The 17,109-nt window shown below is 45.4% G+C and overlaps 1 protein-coding gene across 1 annotated transcript in view; it reads right to left on the bottom strand.

Annotated features, from left to right (window-relative positions):
* SH2D4B (SH2 domain containing 4B) overlaps positions 1–17,109 on the bottom strand; it is a 43,173-nt gene that overhangs the window by 16,035 nt on the left and 10,029 nt on the right. The window contains exon 4 of the mRNA XM_078865465.1: positions 15,609–15,732. Within this exon, the coding sequence (XP_078721591.1) occupies positions 15,609–15,732 (124 nt within the window). The remainder of the gene's footprint in view (positions 1–15,608; positions 15,733–17,109) is intronic.

Here is a 17,109-nt window from a genome sequence, read left to right as displayed (position 1 = left end):
CATTGTATGTGTTTACCGTACTACCAGTATGAATAAAGATTACCTAAGAGTTCTTATGTTGCAGTCCACTCAACACAAGCCCTGTCCATCCGTCTTCTAACAATTGCAACTTTAAAATTTGTAACGCTTCTAAACGTACTGGATCTCTTTTAAACAAAAACTATTACGCAATGGAACGATCCAAAGAAATTATCTCATATATCTGCCATGCTGTCAATTGTAAAACATTTTACAAAGTATCCATTTAATGGGAAATGGGTATGATTATGAACTTGTGCTAGTTATTTCATTAATATAATTTCAGGAAATAAAACATTTAAAAATACAATCGGGATATGATGATGTTTTCCAAAACTGACATCACAATTATCGTGGATGTTGTATTTTTGATATATCTCAGCTTCAACTTTATTTAGTTTAACCAGGTGAGAACTCAAAACAGCAGTATAGTCTCATTTTCAAGAGCGACCAGCGGCATTCGTCTGCCAGTAAGGGCCAACTATTGCTACGTATGCTACCAATTGAGTAATTTGTGTGAAATTTTCGAATTTGGCCAATTTGGAATACTGACTGTGGCACACAATGGCCTACTCCTGTGAATGACATCAGGCGATCTTTAACGACAACTGTGAATCAGACAGCATGTAATATTATTACTATGGTTAATAACACCTGTAACAATACTGCTACTACTATATTTATTTTACCAGGTAAGGCCCACTTAAGTATATAGCTCTTTTGCAGAAGCGACCTGGCCACAAATGATAGCTCAACGAAGTGGCTTCGGAGGAAAAAACTGGAGGACCCAAAGAAAAATCCACCCGACCACGGGGAAAACATGCAAACTAAAAATATACAGCAGTCAGGGTCGGGATCGAACCCACGACCTCCTGTATGCCAGGCAAGGGAGATAACATCTTGGCACCGTGGCGCCATATAATCAGGGCGGTGGTTGAATTCGAACGGTGAACCTTTGCAACAAGCAGTGAATGCGCTACCGCTGTGCCGTGTGTCACTGCACCTATACAGAATCGCCAAATCGCAGCAACCCTCCTGCGATGGGCGGATAATCCATCATTAGTTACCCACTGAGGCCACCTGTACAAAGGATGCTGAGCAACAGCTTAAGGAACACCAATTCCCTCTCAAAGCACTTAATATGACCTTTAGAACCAAGGGCTTATCCATCGAAAATTGGAAAGCCAACATGCAAGGTAATTATAATCTCCACAAGTGTTCATCAAATATTTACACCGGCATTCATTTGCTCAAGCAAACACACCTAATTTTAAACTCCCCATCATATGGCTAGATTTTAATATTTACAGCAGCAGCAGTAACAATATAATTATAATATGTACAATGATACATGTACAGCCCTTTGTCAATCCACTGCTAGATGAGGGCCTCCACACACCATACTTCACCATGCTGGCCAGTGCAGGTTGGTGAAGCTGGGGAGCAAAACTATGGACGCTTATAAGTACAGTACAACTATAAACAAACATGCTGTCCAGCACGTACGACAATATAGGTGTCTCCATTCCCCCCCCCACCAAACTAAAACTGTCATGGTTATGGAAAACATAAACACTGAGCCCACATCATTATGCCAATGCCTAATTGAGGAGTACGTTGACAAGGGCAGATGTGTTACGTTCAACTGCGGTGTTGTTGTCCTTCCACGATTCACCTAATGAGCTCACAATCTCAACAAATCAATCAAATCCCCGTGCGTTAGGTAGAGGGCCAGGACACACAACGCTCGCTTGCTGATGGTGGTTTTATTTTCGACAAATGTCCCGCTCAACCAAATCCCCTCACCTTATACGGTGTGTCCCCATAGGGGGCAAGGGAAATTACCAAGATGGAATTTTCACGGACCGTTGTCGTTTCGCCTAAATTCAATCCGGCAAATCAATTTGCGGGCATTATTTAAAGTGAAAAATGTTTGCTCAACGGCGCTCTTTTTCACAGACACCATCTGTCTCCAGTTGGCTGATAAAATAAACGTTCCAGGTTTTTTTTTGCAAGTTATACAGTCGGCACAACCCGTTGTGCCTCATTTTCTGAGACTTGAACTTTTAGTGGCTGAGATGTGGACACATCAGACAAAGCTTTAATGGGGGAAACCACAAAGGGAAAAGATTAGAAGGTATAAAAGCTTCCATTGTATGCGCGCGCAGCCACATATGATATGAAGGGTAGAGTTAACATCGTCGATTCCGACCAACAGCTGCACAAACCAAGTGCTATGCCAACCAGTACGTGCTCCAAAGCATTTGGCTGAAGAAAGACACGTTAGACATCGTGTGAACTACCATACACGGGTATTAAAACGATGTCAAACGTCAGTCGACACTTTCCTGTATGCCTACCCGCACAAGGGTACATGGACAAGTGGCCCAGTGGCTAGCATGCTACACTATTAACCCGGCAATGAAGTTGAATTCCCAGCCACGGCTAACATCAGTGGCGAGTGACTATCCCCCTCCAGTTCACGAAACCTACACTGACCGGGCATGCTCAAGTGAAGTCAAACAACCCCCTATGACTAAGATGGTGTGGGGGGCAACCTTCATCCAGCAGTGCATGACAAAGGGCTGAAAATAAATGTCTTATATATGTTTACCTGCAAGCTACAAATGGTACATGTCAGGCTCATTTATCATTTTATAAGTCTTGTTTTTAAATAAATAGATCTGAGGTTTGCTGGGAAGTGTCACAGAATTACAGGAAGTGCGCATGTTTGCTGGGAAGTGTCACAGGGGTGCCAGTGGCGAGATGTTAACTTCCTCGCCTGGTATACAGGATGTCGTGGGTTCAATCCCGAACCTGACGCCTGTATATTTGGAGTCTACACGTTCTTCCCGTGGTCACCTAGATTTTTCTACGGGTCCTCCGGTTTTCCCCTCTACATTTAGAGTCAACGTGCGTTTCAAGTCTTTGGCTGCAATAAATTTCCACGCGATAAGCCACTTCGTTGAGCTATCACTTTGGATAGCCAGGGCACTTCTGAAAAAGAGTTTTCGAACTCAGTGGGCCTAACCCAGTAAAATAAAATTTGTTTAAATCGGAGGAAGATTTCAAACAAAGGTGCCTCGCTGTAATGCTGCCGATTGCACCACGTCCTCTCACGTGCTCGTGACTCGGTGACAATCACGACGACAACGATGACGATAACAATGAAGACAAACACGCTCGCAGCTGCGCAACATAGCAACACAAGCTCTTTCACACAGCACGGCTAAACACCCTCAAGACCCCCCCACCACGCCCCCCCCCCCCCGAGTCAAAATGATAGGTATGCACTGGCGGCGTTATGAAAACAGCTTCTGCGTCTACCACCCGTGACACCCGGGGTTGCTTGGAGAATTACCACGGCAAGTCCTGAAACTTAGCGCAAGAAGCCAGCTCGCAGTATTTTCACTCGGAATGCACGGTGGAGTAAAAATGTCGCTCCGCCAGGTTTGCGCAAGACGTGTTGAATGTGCGTCGCGACGGTGGCCTCAGCCATTCAAACTCGAAGCCCTCTGCGAGAAGAAGAGCACGGACACGGGGCGGTGCGGAGGGGGGACAAGCGTCGCTCACGCCATTCCTACGGGCGCCGCCGTGATTCCACGCCGTCAATTCGCACCACACCTGGCCCAAAAAAATCCACCGGAACCTTTTATTAACGCCGCCAGGGAAGGGCTGCTGAAAGTACACAACAGGGGGTCTCGGCAAACTACACGAGTGGGTATTTTAAAACGCTTCGCTTTGTGCGCGCTAAAAAATCAGCGACACGCTAGGAGGGTACTTGGAGAGTGTGTGTGTGTACACAGCATCTGTGTCTCTTTTCGTCCTTAGAGGCCAGCCAGCATGTGAAAAAAATACCTTACAGGATTTTTAACGCTGATGAAAGGCACCTGTTATTTCTACCGCCCATGATAATAAAGCTTACAACGCTAGTAAAAGGCATTTACACGATATGCCACATTACCCCACTGTGTTTAAAGTCAATGTGAATATCCTCTGCGGTGCCTGTCATGCAAATGTAGAATTTACACCAATGATTCAGGGCGGGCAACAGAAATGAGTGCCGCCCAAAGCGTTAATAAAGCAGCTCTGCGCATCCTGACATTTTTACTGCACTGTACACGCCAACGCCAAAATCACTCACGACATGTCCCGACCCCGTCAAATATTCGGAAATAAGCAGGGTTGAGCCTGAACGCAGTGCTTGGACGGGCGGCCACCATAAACAGATTGTCACAGGGCAGCAGAAAGCTAAGTAGCACATAGCAACATCCATTGTTATACTATACTTCCATGTTCGCTCCCGATCTTCAGCAACCCGCACTGCCCAGCTTAGTGAAGTATGGCAACAACAAAAAACACCCGAGAACCACAAGGTATGGGGGATGCCTTCATCCAGCAGCGGACTGAGAAAAGGACTGTACGTGTACTTGTACTGTACACCATTAAACCACTTGGTTGAAGGCAAATTTATTGTCCCATAAGCAGCATGATTACTGCCCTAAAAATGTTGAATTTCCAGCACTGGCTCAGGACAATCAACATAAGTGATAACCACCTGAGGCTGAACTGAGCATAGCAACATGCTGACATTCTTTTTGACACTACAGTCCTCTCCACACATAACTCCCAAAAGTAAAGGTGCAGCCCTGCAGTTACTTTTCTCATGCTACTGCTGCAGAAGGGCCTCCCACTGGAGGGAACTCTATGGAGCCCCTATAGAGGGTATTTGGCCTATTCTTCCACTCACAATGGCCAGACACGTTGGAAGACGTCACAGGACCTGAACTTTACTGGAGCGAGACAAGACCTGCGGATCGACTAAACGTGGTGTACCCCATTCACGCTGCTGGGTGGACAGATGCTGAGTGGAAGTGGACGGGGGGGGGGGGATTTTAGAAAATATCCCACTCTTTCAGCTGTCGCACTGGAGAATCGAACAGGCAGCGGACCTCTGGAATGGAAGTCCATTGTGCTAACCATTACACCAGGGCAGCATCCCCACACGTGCTGTACACACGCCACGGTGGCAAGATGTTAACTTCCTCGCCTGGTATATACAGAAGGTCGTGGGTTCAATCACGACACTGACGCCTATATGTTTTGAGTTTGCAATGTTCTCCCTGTGGTCGCGTGAATTTTTACTCTGGGTCCTCTGGTTTTGTCCACAAACGTGCGTTTAGAGTATGCGGCTGCTGTAAATTTCCACGTGGCAAGCCACTTCGTTGAGCTATCAATTGTGGCCAGATCGCTTCTGAAACAGAGCTAAATAGCTCAGTGGGCCTTACCTGCTAGAATAAAAAATTAGTTTCGTTTTCAGAGTTTCTACGCCGTATATACATTTTATTTTAATTCAGTTTACAAGCACACATGGGCAAACGTCGTCCAACAGCTAGCGGATGTGCAGGCGGGCCGCTGCGCCGTTTAAGGAGTGCGCTGTCGTTTTATTGAGAGTGGCCATGAACGCACAAGGGCTTAGCGTGAAAGCATGGGGGAAAGTAGGCTGAGAAAGGAGCAGACTACTCTGGTGATGGGGGGGAGGTTTGTACATTTTTTTGTTGTTTCTTTGTTCGGTTATGGGAAAAATTCCAGGAACTATTTCACCCAGTGGACCCATGGCGTCTGCGGTTGCTAAGACAGAGAGAGAGTGCTGCTAACACAGATGAGTGGAAACAGCTCTGTGTCTCTGGACATAAAGCAGCACGTGTAATAAAATTGCCGTACTATTAAACATTTACTTAAAGCTTTTAGAATCTGTTCTCGGAATTCTGGGAATTGTTGACACGGAACTTCTCAAAAAGTGTACATGATTTATGCTTTTGTAAAACTGATGACTTGATGTCCCAGGAGTTTACGTGATGGTGTTTATTTGAAATCTAATGCTTTCAAACTTCTCGCATAAAGTATGTTCGATAACGCCAACATGTAAACATCACGTAGTGGAATTGTTTGTTGATCAAAGCAAATGCTCCACATACACGTACCCGCCGGCTATCTATGAGCCATATCTTGAGGTATGCCCCTACATTCAAAATAATTCCAGCCCTGCGTTTTTCTGTTGAGATGCAGTGCCAATTATTTACCCCAGGGTAAGAGAAAAAACCTCACCGAGTCACAAGATTTAAAGGAGGGTCCCCCTTTGCATCGGGAATCTTTTTGTCACGTGGAAAGAACTCGGAGAACAACTCAGCAAACCCGCCACACGCATACGGGGGGTGACACGCAGCACTGCCATCTCCTGGCCACCTCGGAGCCCCCCCCCCCCTGATGCCTACGACACCTGGCAAGCCTTTTTAGTAGTCACTCATCCCAGTACTAACCAGGCTCAATTCAGCTTATCTTTCAAGCTTCCTTGAGCTATGGCGCAGCTGGAAATGTCCAGTAGGCGTGGAATCAAGCGGCACAGCAATGCACCCGATTCATTAATTAATTTCAATCCATTAGCTCGGGATACACGTACCAATTTGCATGGGTATGAATCAATGATAATCGTGTATATGTTGTAAGTAATGGGTTTACACATGATTCCTGCAGCTGGTAGACTTGCGTTCATTAGAATAAATGTTTTAGTAAACACTCGCCACCACGAGAGAGGACATCGCAAAACTTTACAGTATGTCCAACAGACTACTACTACATCCACCGCAATGATATATACAAAAAAATGTGATTCTTGAATCAAATCGTGACAATTCATTAACATTGCAGGAAGGGGTGCAAATTGTTACACCCATAATAATTTATAATGCAAATGCAGTTGTGTCAAGATGCTGCTCTCATACACACACAATATCCTTGCTGTTTGTCAATCAACTGCTAGGAGAAGGGCCTCATACGAGTTATTTGAACATACGTCACCATGCTGGTCAGTACGGGTTGGTGAAGGTAGGGAGCATAGATGTGGGAATACAGAGTACAGGACAACATTGAATTGTTCTGCATTGATCCATGTTGCCTACCATGTACCCTATCCGTAATTCCAACTACATCCCCAATGATGCAAGCAATGTTCCTTACGTACACATGCCCTAATGTGGCAGTGAATGTTAGGCAACTGCACTTTAATGTGTAACCTAGGTTTTGGGGTGTGTTGTGTTGTCACTGCACATGCCTCCAGAGCTGGCAAAGAAATCACAGAAAAGCACACGGTGTGTGTCCCTCTTTACCTCCACGGGGATTATGTGACATTCCAGCATCGCCAAAAATACTTAAACCTGAACAAGCTCAAAGTTATTTACGAAAAAATGCACATGTTAAAATGATAAAAAAAAAACAAACGTAATCTTCACCTACTCGCCAAGATAACACAGTTAAGTTTATAAAAAACAAAGGGCGCTGTAGCAGCATCGCGTGTCGCTATTTTTATTACGGCGATCATTACGAGATGATAAGCGCTGGGTTGGATCGTTGGCCTCTCAAACGACGGCAGACAGCGCAAACGTTCGAAGCATCGCCATCTTCGTGCACCGTATCGGCAGAGTGCCATCATCGCGGGGGCGCGCGTTCTCACAAACAAGGAAGCTCGGTAAGGAAAAAAGCGGAAAATGCAATTAACTGCAGATACAAACACCATGCGTGGGAGGGCACAGCCCCTGCAGCTGTGGGGACCTGGAGACCGACAATAATGGCTTAATGATTTTACAGCACTTTGTCCGTCCCACTATTGGATGAAGGGCTCCCCACGCCGCGTCGGTCGCGGGGATCTGTGTAACCATATTTCGCCACGCTGATCAGTGTGGGTTGGTAAATGTGGTGCGCGCGCGCGCCCAGGACCGGTTCAGATATCACTCGCCCGCTGGTGTTTCCCACGGCCGAGAATCAAAACCAGGTTGCCGGGTTAATATTGCGGTGCTCTAACCACTGCACCCATGCGCTACCGCTCCACCTGCTTACTAGATTTCTGAAAGAGTAATGCGATTCTTAAATCGGCTTTGTGCCCACAAAAGATACATCCAGTGCAAGCAAAGAGCTCATTTCGGCGTACATGTTTCCAACATGCGCTTGCGAGCGGAGAGTTATGCACGCCACGGAGGCGCACTCACTGTTCACTGCGTTATCCGGCGCGGCAGAGTGCACCACACCGACGGCTCCATCTTAAAGGTGGCCACCAGTGCAGAACAAAAAACAAACATCCCCCGTGTAGCCTGTAACAGACTGTTGGGGCAAGTGCTGCGAGCGAGCATTTATGAAGGCCGGCACGATAAACGTGGGGGGGGGGGGGGGGGTTGGCCAACACCACGCCCCGATTGCCTTTATCTCCCCAGTGGTGATGTTTTTACACACCGCACCAGGTATCCATTTGAGACTGAGTCGACCTAGGGGAGGCCCAGGTCCGGTTCACAGGCGCCGCACAGGCACCATCAAATCGTCTCGTCCGCCACAGACAAAAACGCGAGAGACGCCGTGACGTCGCCCGCAAGATCATAATGTGACCGCAGCATAAATCAAATTCCAATTATGCATATTTTTCGAGAACAAATCAAATATAATAAACGTTTTATATACTGTAATATGCATTGCCCAAGACTCTCATGAAAAAGGCTACTTCACACGCTCTGCTCTCGAGTGCTCATTGATAACAGAAACTTAACTGAAAATGTAAAGGTAACCCACGTGCGACCTATCCCTCTCCAGGTCTCGCCCCCCGTTTGTCCGGCAGTTTGCGCCCTCACCGAAGGCGTGCATCGCTGCCAACTCATGGCCACACAGAGCAGTGGCGTCATGGTTATCATGCCGGATAATAGTTACCATGGCGCGGCAGCTGAAACAATGGGGCAACTCTCTTAAACACCACCCTTTGCCTCGGTCCCCCCCAGCAGTACAAATGGGTAGATCCGCAGTTAGTCGATCGGCAGGCCATGTATGTGGCGGAGTAAAATGTGGGTATACTCCCACCACTTCCAAGATCTCTCTCCAGCGTGGAAGAGAACAGCGTAGGCTATAAACAGTGTGGTTCTTCTTAACCTGGGGTGCACGCGCCCGCTGGGGGTGCGAGATGCCCTTTCTAGGGGTGCGAGACATGGCCAGATTCTTTTAGAAGGCAAACATCGAAACACAAATGACACACGGGCACGTAAGTACAACTACCGGTACTTAATATTCTTGGTTCTTTCAGTAAAGTCACGTAGGAGGGAAATAATAAAATAATATTAATAACATTAATATAAAACAATAAATATTGACATAAGAAAATAATATAAAACAATAAATAAAACAATAAATATTGTTTTATATTTATATTATTTTATTATTTCCCTTCTACGTGACTTCACCGAAAGAACCAAGAATATGAATCCCTGCAGTCAAGAAAGCTTAAAATCGAAAATTTTACCAGTACTTTGTTTCATCAAACCTATGTATTTAACACTGTACATTTGTTTTAACGATTGGAGAACCAAAGGTGTGCAAGACTTCAGTAAAGGTTAAGAACCACTGGGCTACAACAATAACCCTGCGGAGGAACCCTCGACACCTCCGTTTAGCAGAGTCGTCTTTTCTCAGCTGCACTGGCATCAGGCAAGAAATTGCAGGACCGCACCTTTACACTCACAAAGGAGCCCGTCCGTGTGCACAGAGCTATGCCGAGAGGCGTTAACTAAACCACTGCCAAGTGTGGCACTTTCAAAAAATCACCAAAGCAAGCTGTTAATGGAAGGACATAATCCAACTGTTAAACAACACAACCACGGGCGGAAATTCAACAGCGTCCCCCCTGCACCGTTCCCGCTGAACGACAATGCAAGCAAACAAACAATTGTAAACCGGCACTAAAGTACAGTACCGTAATTGCACGTAAAAAAAAGAGGCACTTAAAGCGCAATGAGGGAGACGTAAAATGTTTGCTCGGTGTCTGGCGTGCGAAGGTGCTTTGCGTCGTGCTGGTGGTACCAATCCCAGCTGCCCTTGGGGAAATCTACCAGCCACCCGCCCATGAGTGCTATTATCAGCGTGCGCAGCCAGGGCCCCCACAAAGCCGGGGAGAGATTTGATCCCACAAAAGATGGCGTGTTATTTTTTTTTACCCTGAAAATAGTTTCTCCAATGCGGTTGACGTTGCGTTGTGCCGCAGTTCCCAACGCCGGACGACGTCACGTTACTGCGTAACACGAACGGCGAGTACGCAGATACTCTCGCTCAAAGTCGGCAACCCAAGATGTTTCCCTGCTCACAACAGATGCTCAAAGAGAAAATAAATTGGTGGGCCAACATTTTTCTCTCGTCTCGCACACCTCAAACTCATTATTCAAAGTAGCCGAACAAAAAGGGAAATGCAATCTTCTATAAATAACTTTTTACAAAATACAAACAAAAAAATCTCAAATTATTCACATACCAAAGGGAGGGAAAACCCATTAGCTTTTTTCTGTTTGTTAGTACGGTACAGAATTCCGTCTCCCTGCACTTATCTGTGCAGACACTGCCATTGTACAAACCCGATTTGTAAATGTTTAGTGAGCGGGGAAACACTGCGGAAGTGATGCGCATTCCAACCTGCCTTGAAAACCCTCGGAGATATGAAGGACATTGGCACAGGCAACCAGTTACTCTTGCAAAACATAAAATGACAAAGGACTTCCAAATCCAAGCAAACCAAGCCGAATTGTGCGGCATCCATAAAAAAAACACCACACGCAACACTGACCGGCACACCTCCCCCCCAACCGAACTTCTGACCTGCAGTTACGTGTGTAAAGCGAGGACACGCGCGACCATGTCCTTCAAACTTTGTCCCGTGAAGCGCAATCAAAGAGCTTGTGTGCCAGTAGGTGTTAGTACCGAATTGGCACTTATCTCACTCGCGCAGCATCAAGGCAGTGGAAGGCCGCCCACTCCCCTCCGTTACAATTCGTAAAAACCCCACGAAGCTGTGACTACACGAGTGGTACATCGCCCTTTGTCGCGGTGCACTGATGCTGGAAGAGAGCCTCCCCCCCCCCACGCCGAGCGAGGGTCGTGGAAGTTATGTGACCATACTTCACCACGCTGGTCAGTGCGAGTCGGTGAAGACAAGGCTGAAATCCTGCTTCACTTTTGATTTTTGTCAAGATGGGTTGTTTCCGTGGTAATTGAATCATAGGCACTCTCTTTAGATGTTTGTTTGGTGAAAACTATAATGCAATAGACGAGAGGCAATGAACTTTGAACGAGACCCCTATGGACTTGCGTACACATTGACTGTGACTCAGAGCCCAGCCTGTAAAATGATGATAGGTGGAGACTGAAGACTACAAGGCTCCAGGCACAAAAGGCAACCTAATGACACAACAAGGCTGCTGCGAATCCACACTAACCGGGTGGGGGACGAACGAACATAAATCCTTAGGTCGTGACAAAAAAAAATGTTGAAACCGATGACTTTCGAAACTTTCCACTTGGTTTAGCTCGACAACATCTGGTGACTCAACCACGATAAAGGAGCCCTGTGTTTGCAAAGGGAGATGCGGTGCAACCATTTGCTCCATTTGATCAGTGGAGAAAGCAGTCTCTTGTTTGTTTGTCAATGTGCGTGGGACAGGGACCTTTGTGAGCAGAGCTCCCTGGAGCTCTGAATCTCGATCCAGAGCTCTGCGTGCGACATCACCCACGACTCGAGCCATCAGCCGCCTTTACAGGCAAAAGCTGCTATTTATAATATTTATTTATGCATTTGAGCTTTACGCACACAACACACACACACACAAGACACACGTAACAGACAATTCACTCAAATGATTTGTATGAATTAGGCATATCTACGTCTAAACTGATTTTACCTAATGATTTATGTAACGTAAACATTCTGCCACTTCAGGCTGCTGTACTTAGTCATCGTCTACATCAGCAGCCGAGTTCTGTCCACTACTGGCTGAACGCCCCACCCAGGTCTTTGCTATTCTACATGGTCTCGTGATGCAATAGTCCATCTAGCTCCTGCAAATGAGCTGCTATTGCCGTCATCACTCCATCTCTATAGCTGGCTGGCAGCGAGTAGAGGGGGTGCAACTGTGGCTAGGAGATGTTCACTACCTCGCCTGGTATACAGGAGGCCATGGGTTCGATCCCGAACCGGACGCCTGCTGTGTATTTGGTGTTTGCATGGCCCTCCCGGAAGTCACGTGGAATTTTACTGCAGCTCCTCCCGTTTTTCCTTTCACATTTAGAAACCTGCGTTTCCACATGATAAGCCACTTCATTGAGCTGTCATTTGTGGTGAGGTCGCTTCTGAGCTAAAAACTCAGTGGGCCTTAACTGGTGAAGTAAAAAATAGTTTTGTTTAGTTTCTGCGTGAAATGTATATGTTCTCCTCCTGTAGTGCATGGGCTTCCTCGAGGTTTCCCCGTTTCCTCCCGAAGCTGAAAAATGCACTCAATGTAAACTGGTGATGGCCAAACATCCCAATGCGGAAAAAACCCACAAGCGTGTTTGCTCAATTGGCATTACACATAGCACAGCAATATCACCCCGACTGCTAAAACTTTGCAGGACCATTCTGAAAAAGTCTCGAGACTTAGCAAGACTTTCCTGGGAAACATAAAACATCTCGTGTAATAATCGCAGTGGTCATCATCTCTGTTGTGTTCCCTCCTTTGGATGTCACTCCGTTATAAAAATTGGCCATTATCGCTCATAGGAATATGCCTTGCCCACGCCCATTTGTTTTTCTAAAACGCCAATGCAATGTCTTTAAATTAGCATTTTTGTCTCCTGAACCATGTGTTCCATTTGCCACCTAATGATAATAATAATATACAAAACAATGAATGGTAACATTCCAAAATACCGATGACCGGTTATCACATGTGGATTAGAACAATGCACAAAGAATCAGAGGGGCACACGCTTGGAATTACACCGACAAGTACTACGTGAGACGGCATAAACATCACAAGCACCCATTCTATGAATACAGTACACAGGTAAAAAAAAAAAATCGCACAGACCATCGGCAAGATCTACACATTGTAAGTAGCATCCACGCAAAAAATGACTCGCCTCAACTGTTACTCGAACGTCTTAAAAGTCAAGATGAACGAGACAGAATTACTTAAGTAGGGGCGGAGCATAAATATGCATTACCAGAGTTTTTAAATATTTACAAGAGATGACGCACTGCTCACGAGACGGACATTGGGATCGTAACGCGATAAGACTTGAGTGTTCAAGTGAACACCAGCTGGAGTTGAGGCTATCCATCAAACCCACACTCACGATCCACCACACCCATAATGTTTAACCTCTACTGTCCCACTGGTCACTCATCATCATCGACTATCCCTCACAATCGAGGATGATTGCCTTCCATAGAAAAGTTCGATTATATTATCCATGGGTCTGAAGATGGCTAAAGACACCAATCTGGGATTGAAAAATCCTGCGCCACAACTCAGGCACATGTGTCTAGAAATGGTGGATTGAAATGGAACACTATGATGCCTGTCACCCGCGAACATGAGACTTGTTAATATTTTCTCCATTGCTTGTAGTGCCTTGATGTCTCCAAAGCCAAATGTTACTAAATGTGTTCTAATGTAGCCGTGAATAACCTAGGCAAAACGTGCCTCCTTGTCAGACTCTCCTTCTCATAATTATTTTAGTATTTTTTTCTACTGCAACCTCGGCATAGCTGTTCCTGTTTTGGTTTATGTTCTTTATAAGGTCTATGTTCATGTGAGCTTAGATGACGACATCAATTTCCACCAACTCAAATGCAAGTCTACAAACGCCAGGCATGATGGTATTTGATATTCAACACTATTTGCCAGAATCAGTGTCCTTCATCCAGCAGTATAAATTACTATGGCTGGCGATGACGACTACTATTTTTCATCGGAATTCACCATCTCCAATATTTAGTAGCACAAGAGAGTTGGAGACCTATATGTACAGATTGTTTTAGTGTTATCCCTCCCCCCTTGCATGTCTGGGGGTTTTGTTTTCAGGTTTTCCAGCTTCCTCCCAGAAGCAAATACTCATTGAGGAAATTGTAAAACATCCTGAGGACCCTAAGAAGAAGTACTGAGACTCAGCGAGGCTTGCCTAAACAAATTACGGGGCCATTTGTATTCGTGTTTGTATTATAGTGGTGCGGTAGTGAGCGCACAGTGCTATGAACCCGGTTTTCACCGATATCAGAGGTGAGTGATATCAAATCGAGTCCTGTGCAACCCCTTTCACCAATCCACACTGACCAGCGCGGCCAAGTATAGTTAAATTCTAGATTTGAAGCTTTCGTGACTACAAGGATTCATATTCTTAGGTTTTTTCGGTAAAGTCACGTAGGTAAAAAATAAAAATTAATAAAAGTAAAATAAAAAATAAAATAAAAATCACGACGTTTTGGAGGCAACACAAGCTTCCGTCTTCAGGTGGAACCGTCACAGCACGATAGCTGTATTTTTATTTAACTTTTATTAAATTAAATTTTTTACCTACGTGACTTTACCGAAAAAACCTAAGAATAAGTATGGTTAAACCCAGTCGACCGACAAACAGAGGATTGACAAAGTAGTGGATTAACAAATGGATTGAAATTTCTACGAAAACCGGTCTTCTTTTGCTCGAACCCACTCTCCCGTTTGTTCTCTAATGATTTACTTCTCGGTAGCCCGAACGTCTATGAATTTTCTTACAAAGCAATTAGAATAATTGACAATGAAATCAATACGAGAAATATTAGCCCGATGCCTCCAGCTGCTCTCGGATTCCTCTTTTCCAATTACTTAATGGACGGATGATGGAGGCCTTAAAATAGGGATGGGAGAAAAAAGTGCAAGAAAACACCGTGACATTTGCCGCCTGTGGGTGAAGTGTGATGCGTCACGCTAGCCTCAGCTAGGTTTACCGCCAGCAACGTTATTATTTTTCCAGAACAAAATTCTAAGAGCTCACTCGCTGACATTATAATCTCAAAATAATATATACAATACGTACAGTAGGGAGCGTTTCCGTACACAAAACGCACTTATTGTCTAAATGGGTGCTCGTTAAACTATGCTGGAACAGTATTCATATATAATGAATGAAAAATGAAGGTCAAGATTGAAACAAACATTTTTAGTGGTCAAACCACTTTACTGTATTCTGTGCTCTTGCAATGAAGGAATATCAAAACGACACGAACTCTATCATGAAGACCTCTCGTCATGTGTATTTATCTATACGCAAAGACAAAGAACCCCCGTATAGGCACAACAGACTTTTGGGGCAAGTGCAATTATCGAGCACCTCTGAAAGTCGGGACGGCACATGAGGGGCTGGGTGGCCAGCACCACGGCCTTCGTCTCCCTAGTAGCGATGTTTACGCATCGCATCAGGTACTCATTTGAGGCTGAGTCGACCTAGGGGATGCCCAGGATCGGTTCAAATAATCGCCACTGTTTAGGCCGCGAGTGGGAAATTAACTCGGGTGGCCGAGTTTGTAGCACAGTGCGCCAACCACTGCACCACCCCCCCCTCCACACACACACTCGCACGCATACTCACATCATATAAAGCATTACTCACATTCACAAAGGCAGCCTCGATTTTTATATAATTACACGAGCTGCATTCCGTTAGTCTGACACGAGCAGGTTGCGGCATTCACTGGACCCCCGTAATTAATGTCTGACCTCCGGCTCGCTGCTCTGGACGTCCTGTTGCAGTTCCCGCTGCATTTCGGCGGTGAGCTTCTGCGGACGATCCTTCAGGTTCGCCTCCTTGAAGCGCTCGTTTTTGTTGACCTCCCCAGACTTCCTGCATTGAAACCAGAACAAGAGATGCACACGTTTTACGGGGTCCACGGGTAACATGGGCCCTGCTCCAGCTCCTCTCAGTTAGGGGGGGCGGCAGAATGAGAGTGATACCCCACTGAGGAGCAGAACTTTGCGTGTGTCAAAGGGATGTTTGGTCGTGCAGGGCCTACCCCCAGAACCATCCTAGTGCCTTTCCTGGAGTAGGGTTGTTCTGAATCGATTCGTTTTTTGGATTATCCTGGGTATGATGTACATGCAGCACCAATATGTTCAGAGCAGAGCCCATAGCCTTGGCATTCTTACTCACCATTCAACTCTCTCAGACAAGATTCTTCAACGATACTTTTTTCCAGGCCTCAAAATAAAACTAGCATGTGCTGGCAGGCCATGTCCAAAAACTCTTGACGTCACAAATGGCGCCGTGTAGTCATAAAATATGGTGTTGTGGGACCAATGACCTGTGGCTCATATCTCCAGATCTCTTATCTCTCTCTGGTTTATTTCACTAATCATTATCTCTTGTCTACAGCACTCTTAACTCGATATCTTGTTTACTCCGCTCTCATTTTAACTCCTCTGTCTATCTTAATGTGTCTGTGAGATCTCTCTGTGGGCAACTCTAAGTGGCTTCTGGGCCACCTATTGAAGAATCCTACTCTAAGATACAGCATAAAAAATGATAATTAGTCCATCTTTCCAAAAACAAATACATTATATCGCTCTGTACACTCACCAGGTTCACACAAGTGCTTCCCATGCCGACAGGTCGGATATATATCTCTCAGACTCAATACGTCTCATGTCAAGTCTACCAGCGGGTAATTTTCATGCAGAGCTTTCTCCGTAATGCGCACAATGAGATTGGAACCAGTTATATCGTAATGAGACTAATTTCCACGGCTCACATCTCTAAGGGTCGGTTACAAATCATGTTAATACTAGACCTATGGTTAACCTCTTTATATGCATGTGAGAACATTTTATTACACTAATTATCTACACTAGTTATCTATAATCTATTAAATTTCACTGCATTTTTTAAATGTGTTGTCATCTTGTGTATAAGCTTAAATATCACTGTTGGTGTGAAATATGAATTGGTTATCTGCTGATTTGTTTGTACTCATCGGACGCCTTGCTACCATTCTGCCGGGACAGCCTTGCAAATGCGATGTCAATCTCACAAGGTAATCTCTCATTTGTAATCATAATAAAATACAACTTGAGAACTGGCTGAATCATAAATACAGACCTAATTCGTCTCATACGGTTCATATTCCCACACACACACACTGCTAAGCACACAGCACATTTACACCTTTTGCATGCAGGCAGCCAGCTGCTATCGCCACCAGAGCTCTCTTGTACACATTCTCGA

Source organism: Lampetra fluviatilis, chromosome 20, assembly GCF_964198595.1.
Source record: "Lampetra fluviatilis chromosome 20, kcLamFluv1.1, whole genome shotgun sequence".
Lineage (NCBI taxonomy): Eukaryota > Metazoa > Chordata > Hyperoartia > Petromyzontiformes > Petromyzontidae > Lampetra > Lampetra fluviatilis.
Note: the sequence above shows the minus strand (reverse complement) of the source record. Positions and strands in the feature narration are given on the sequence as shown.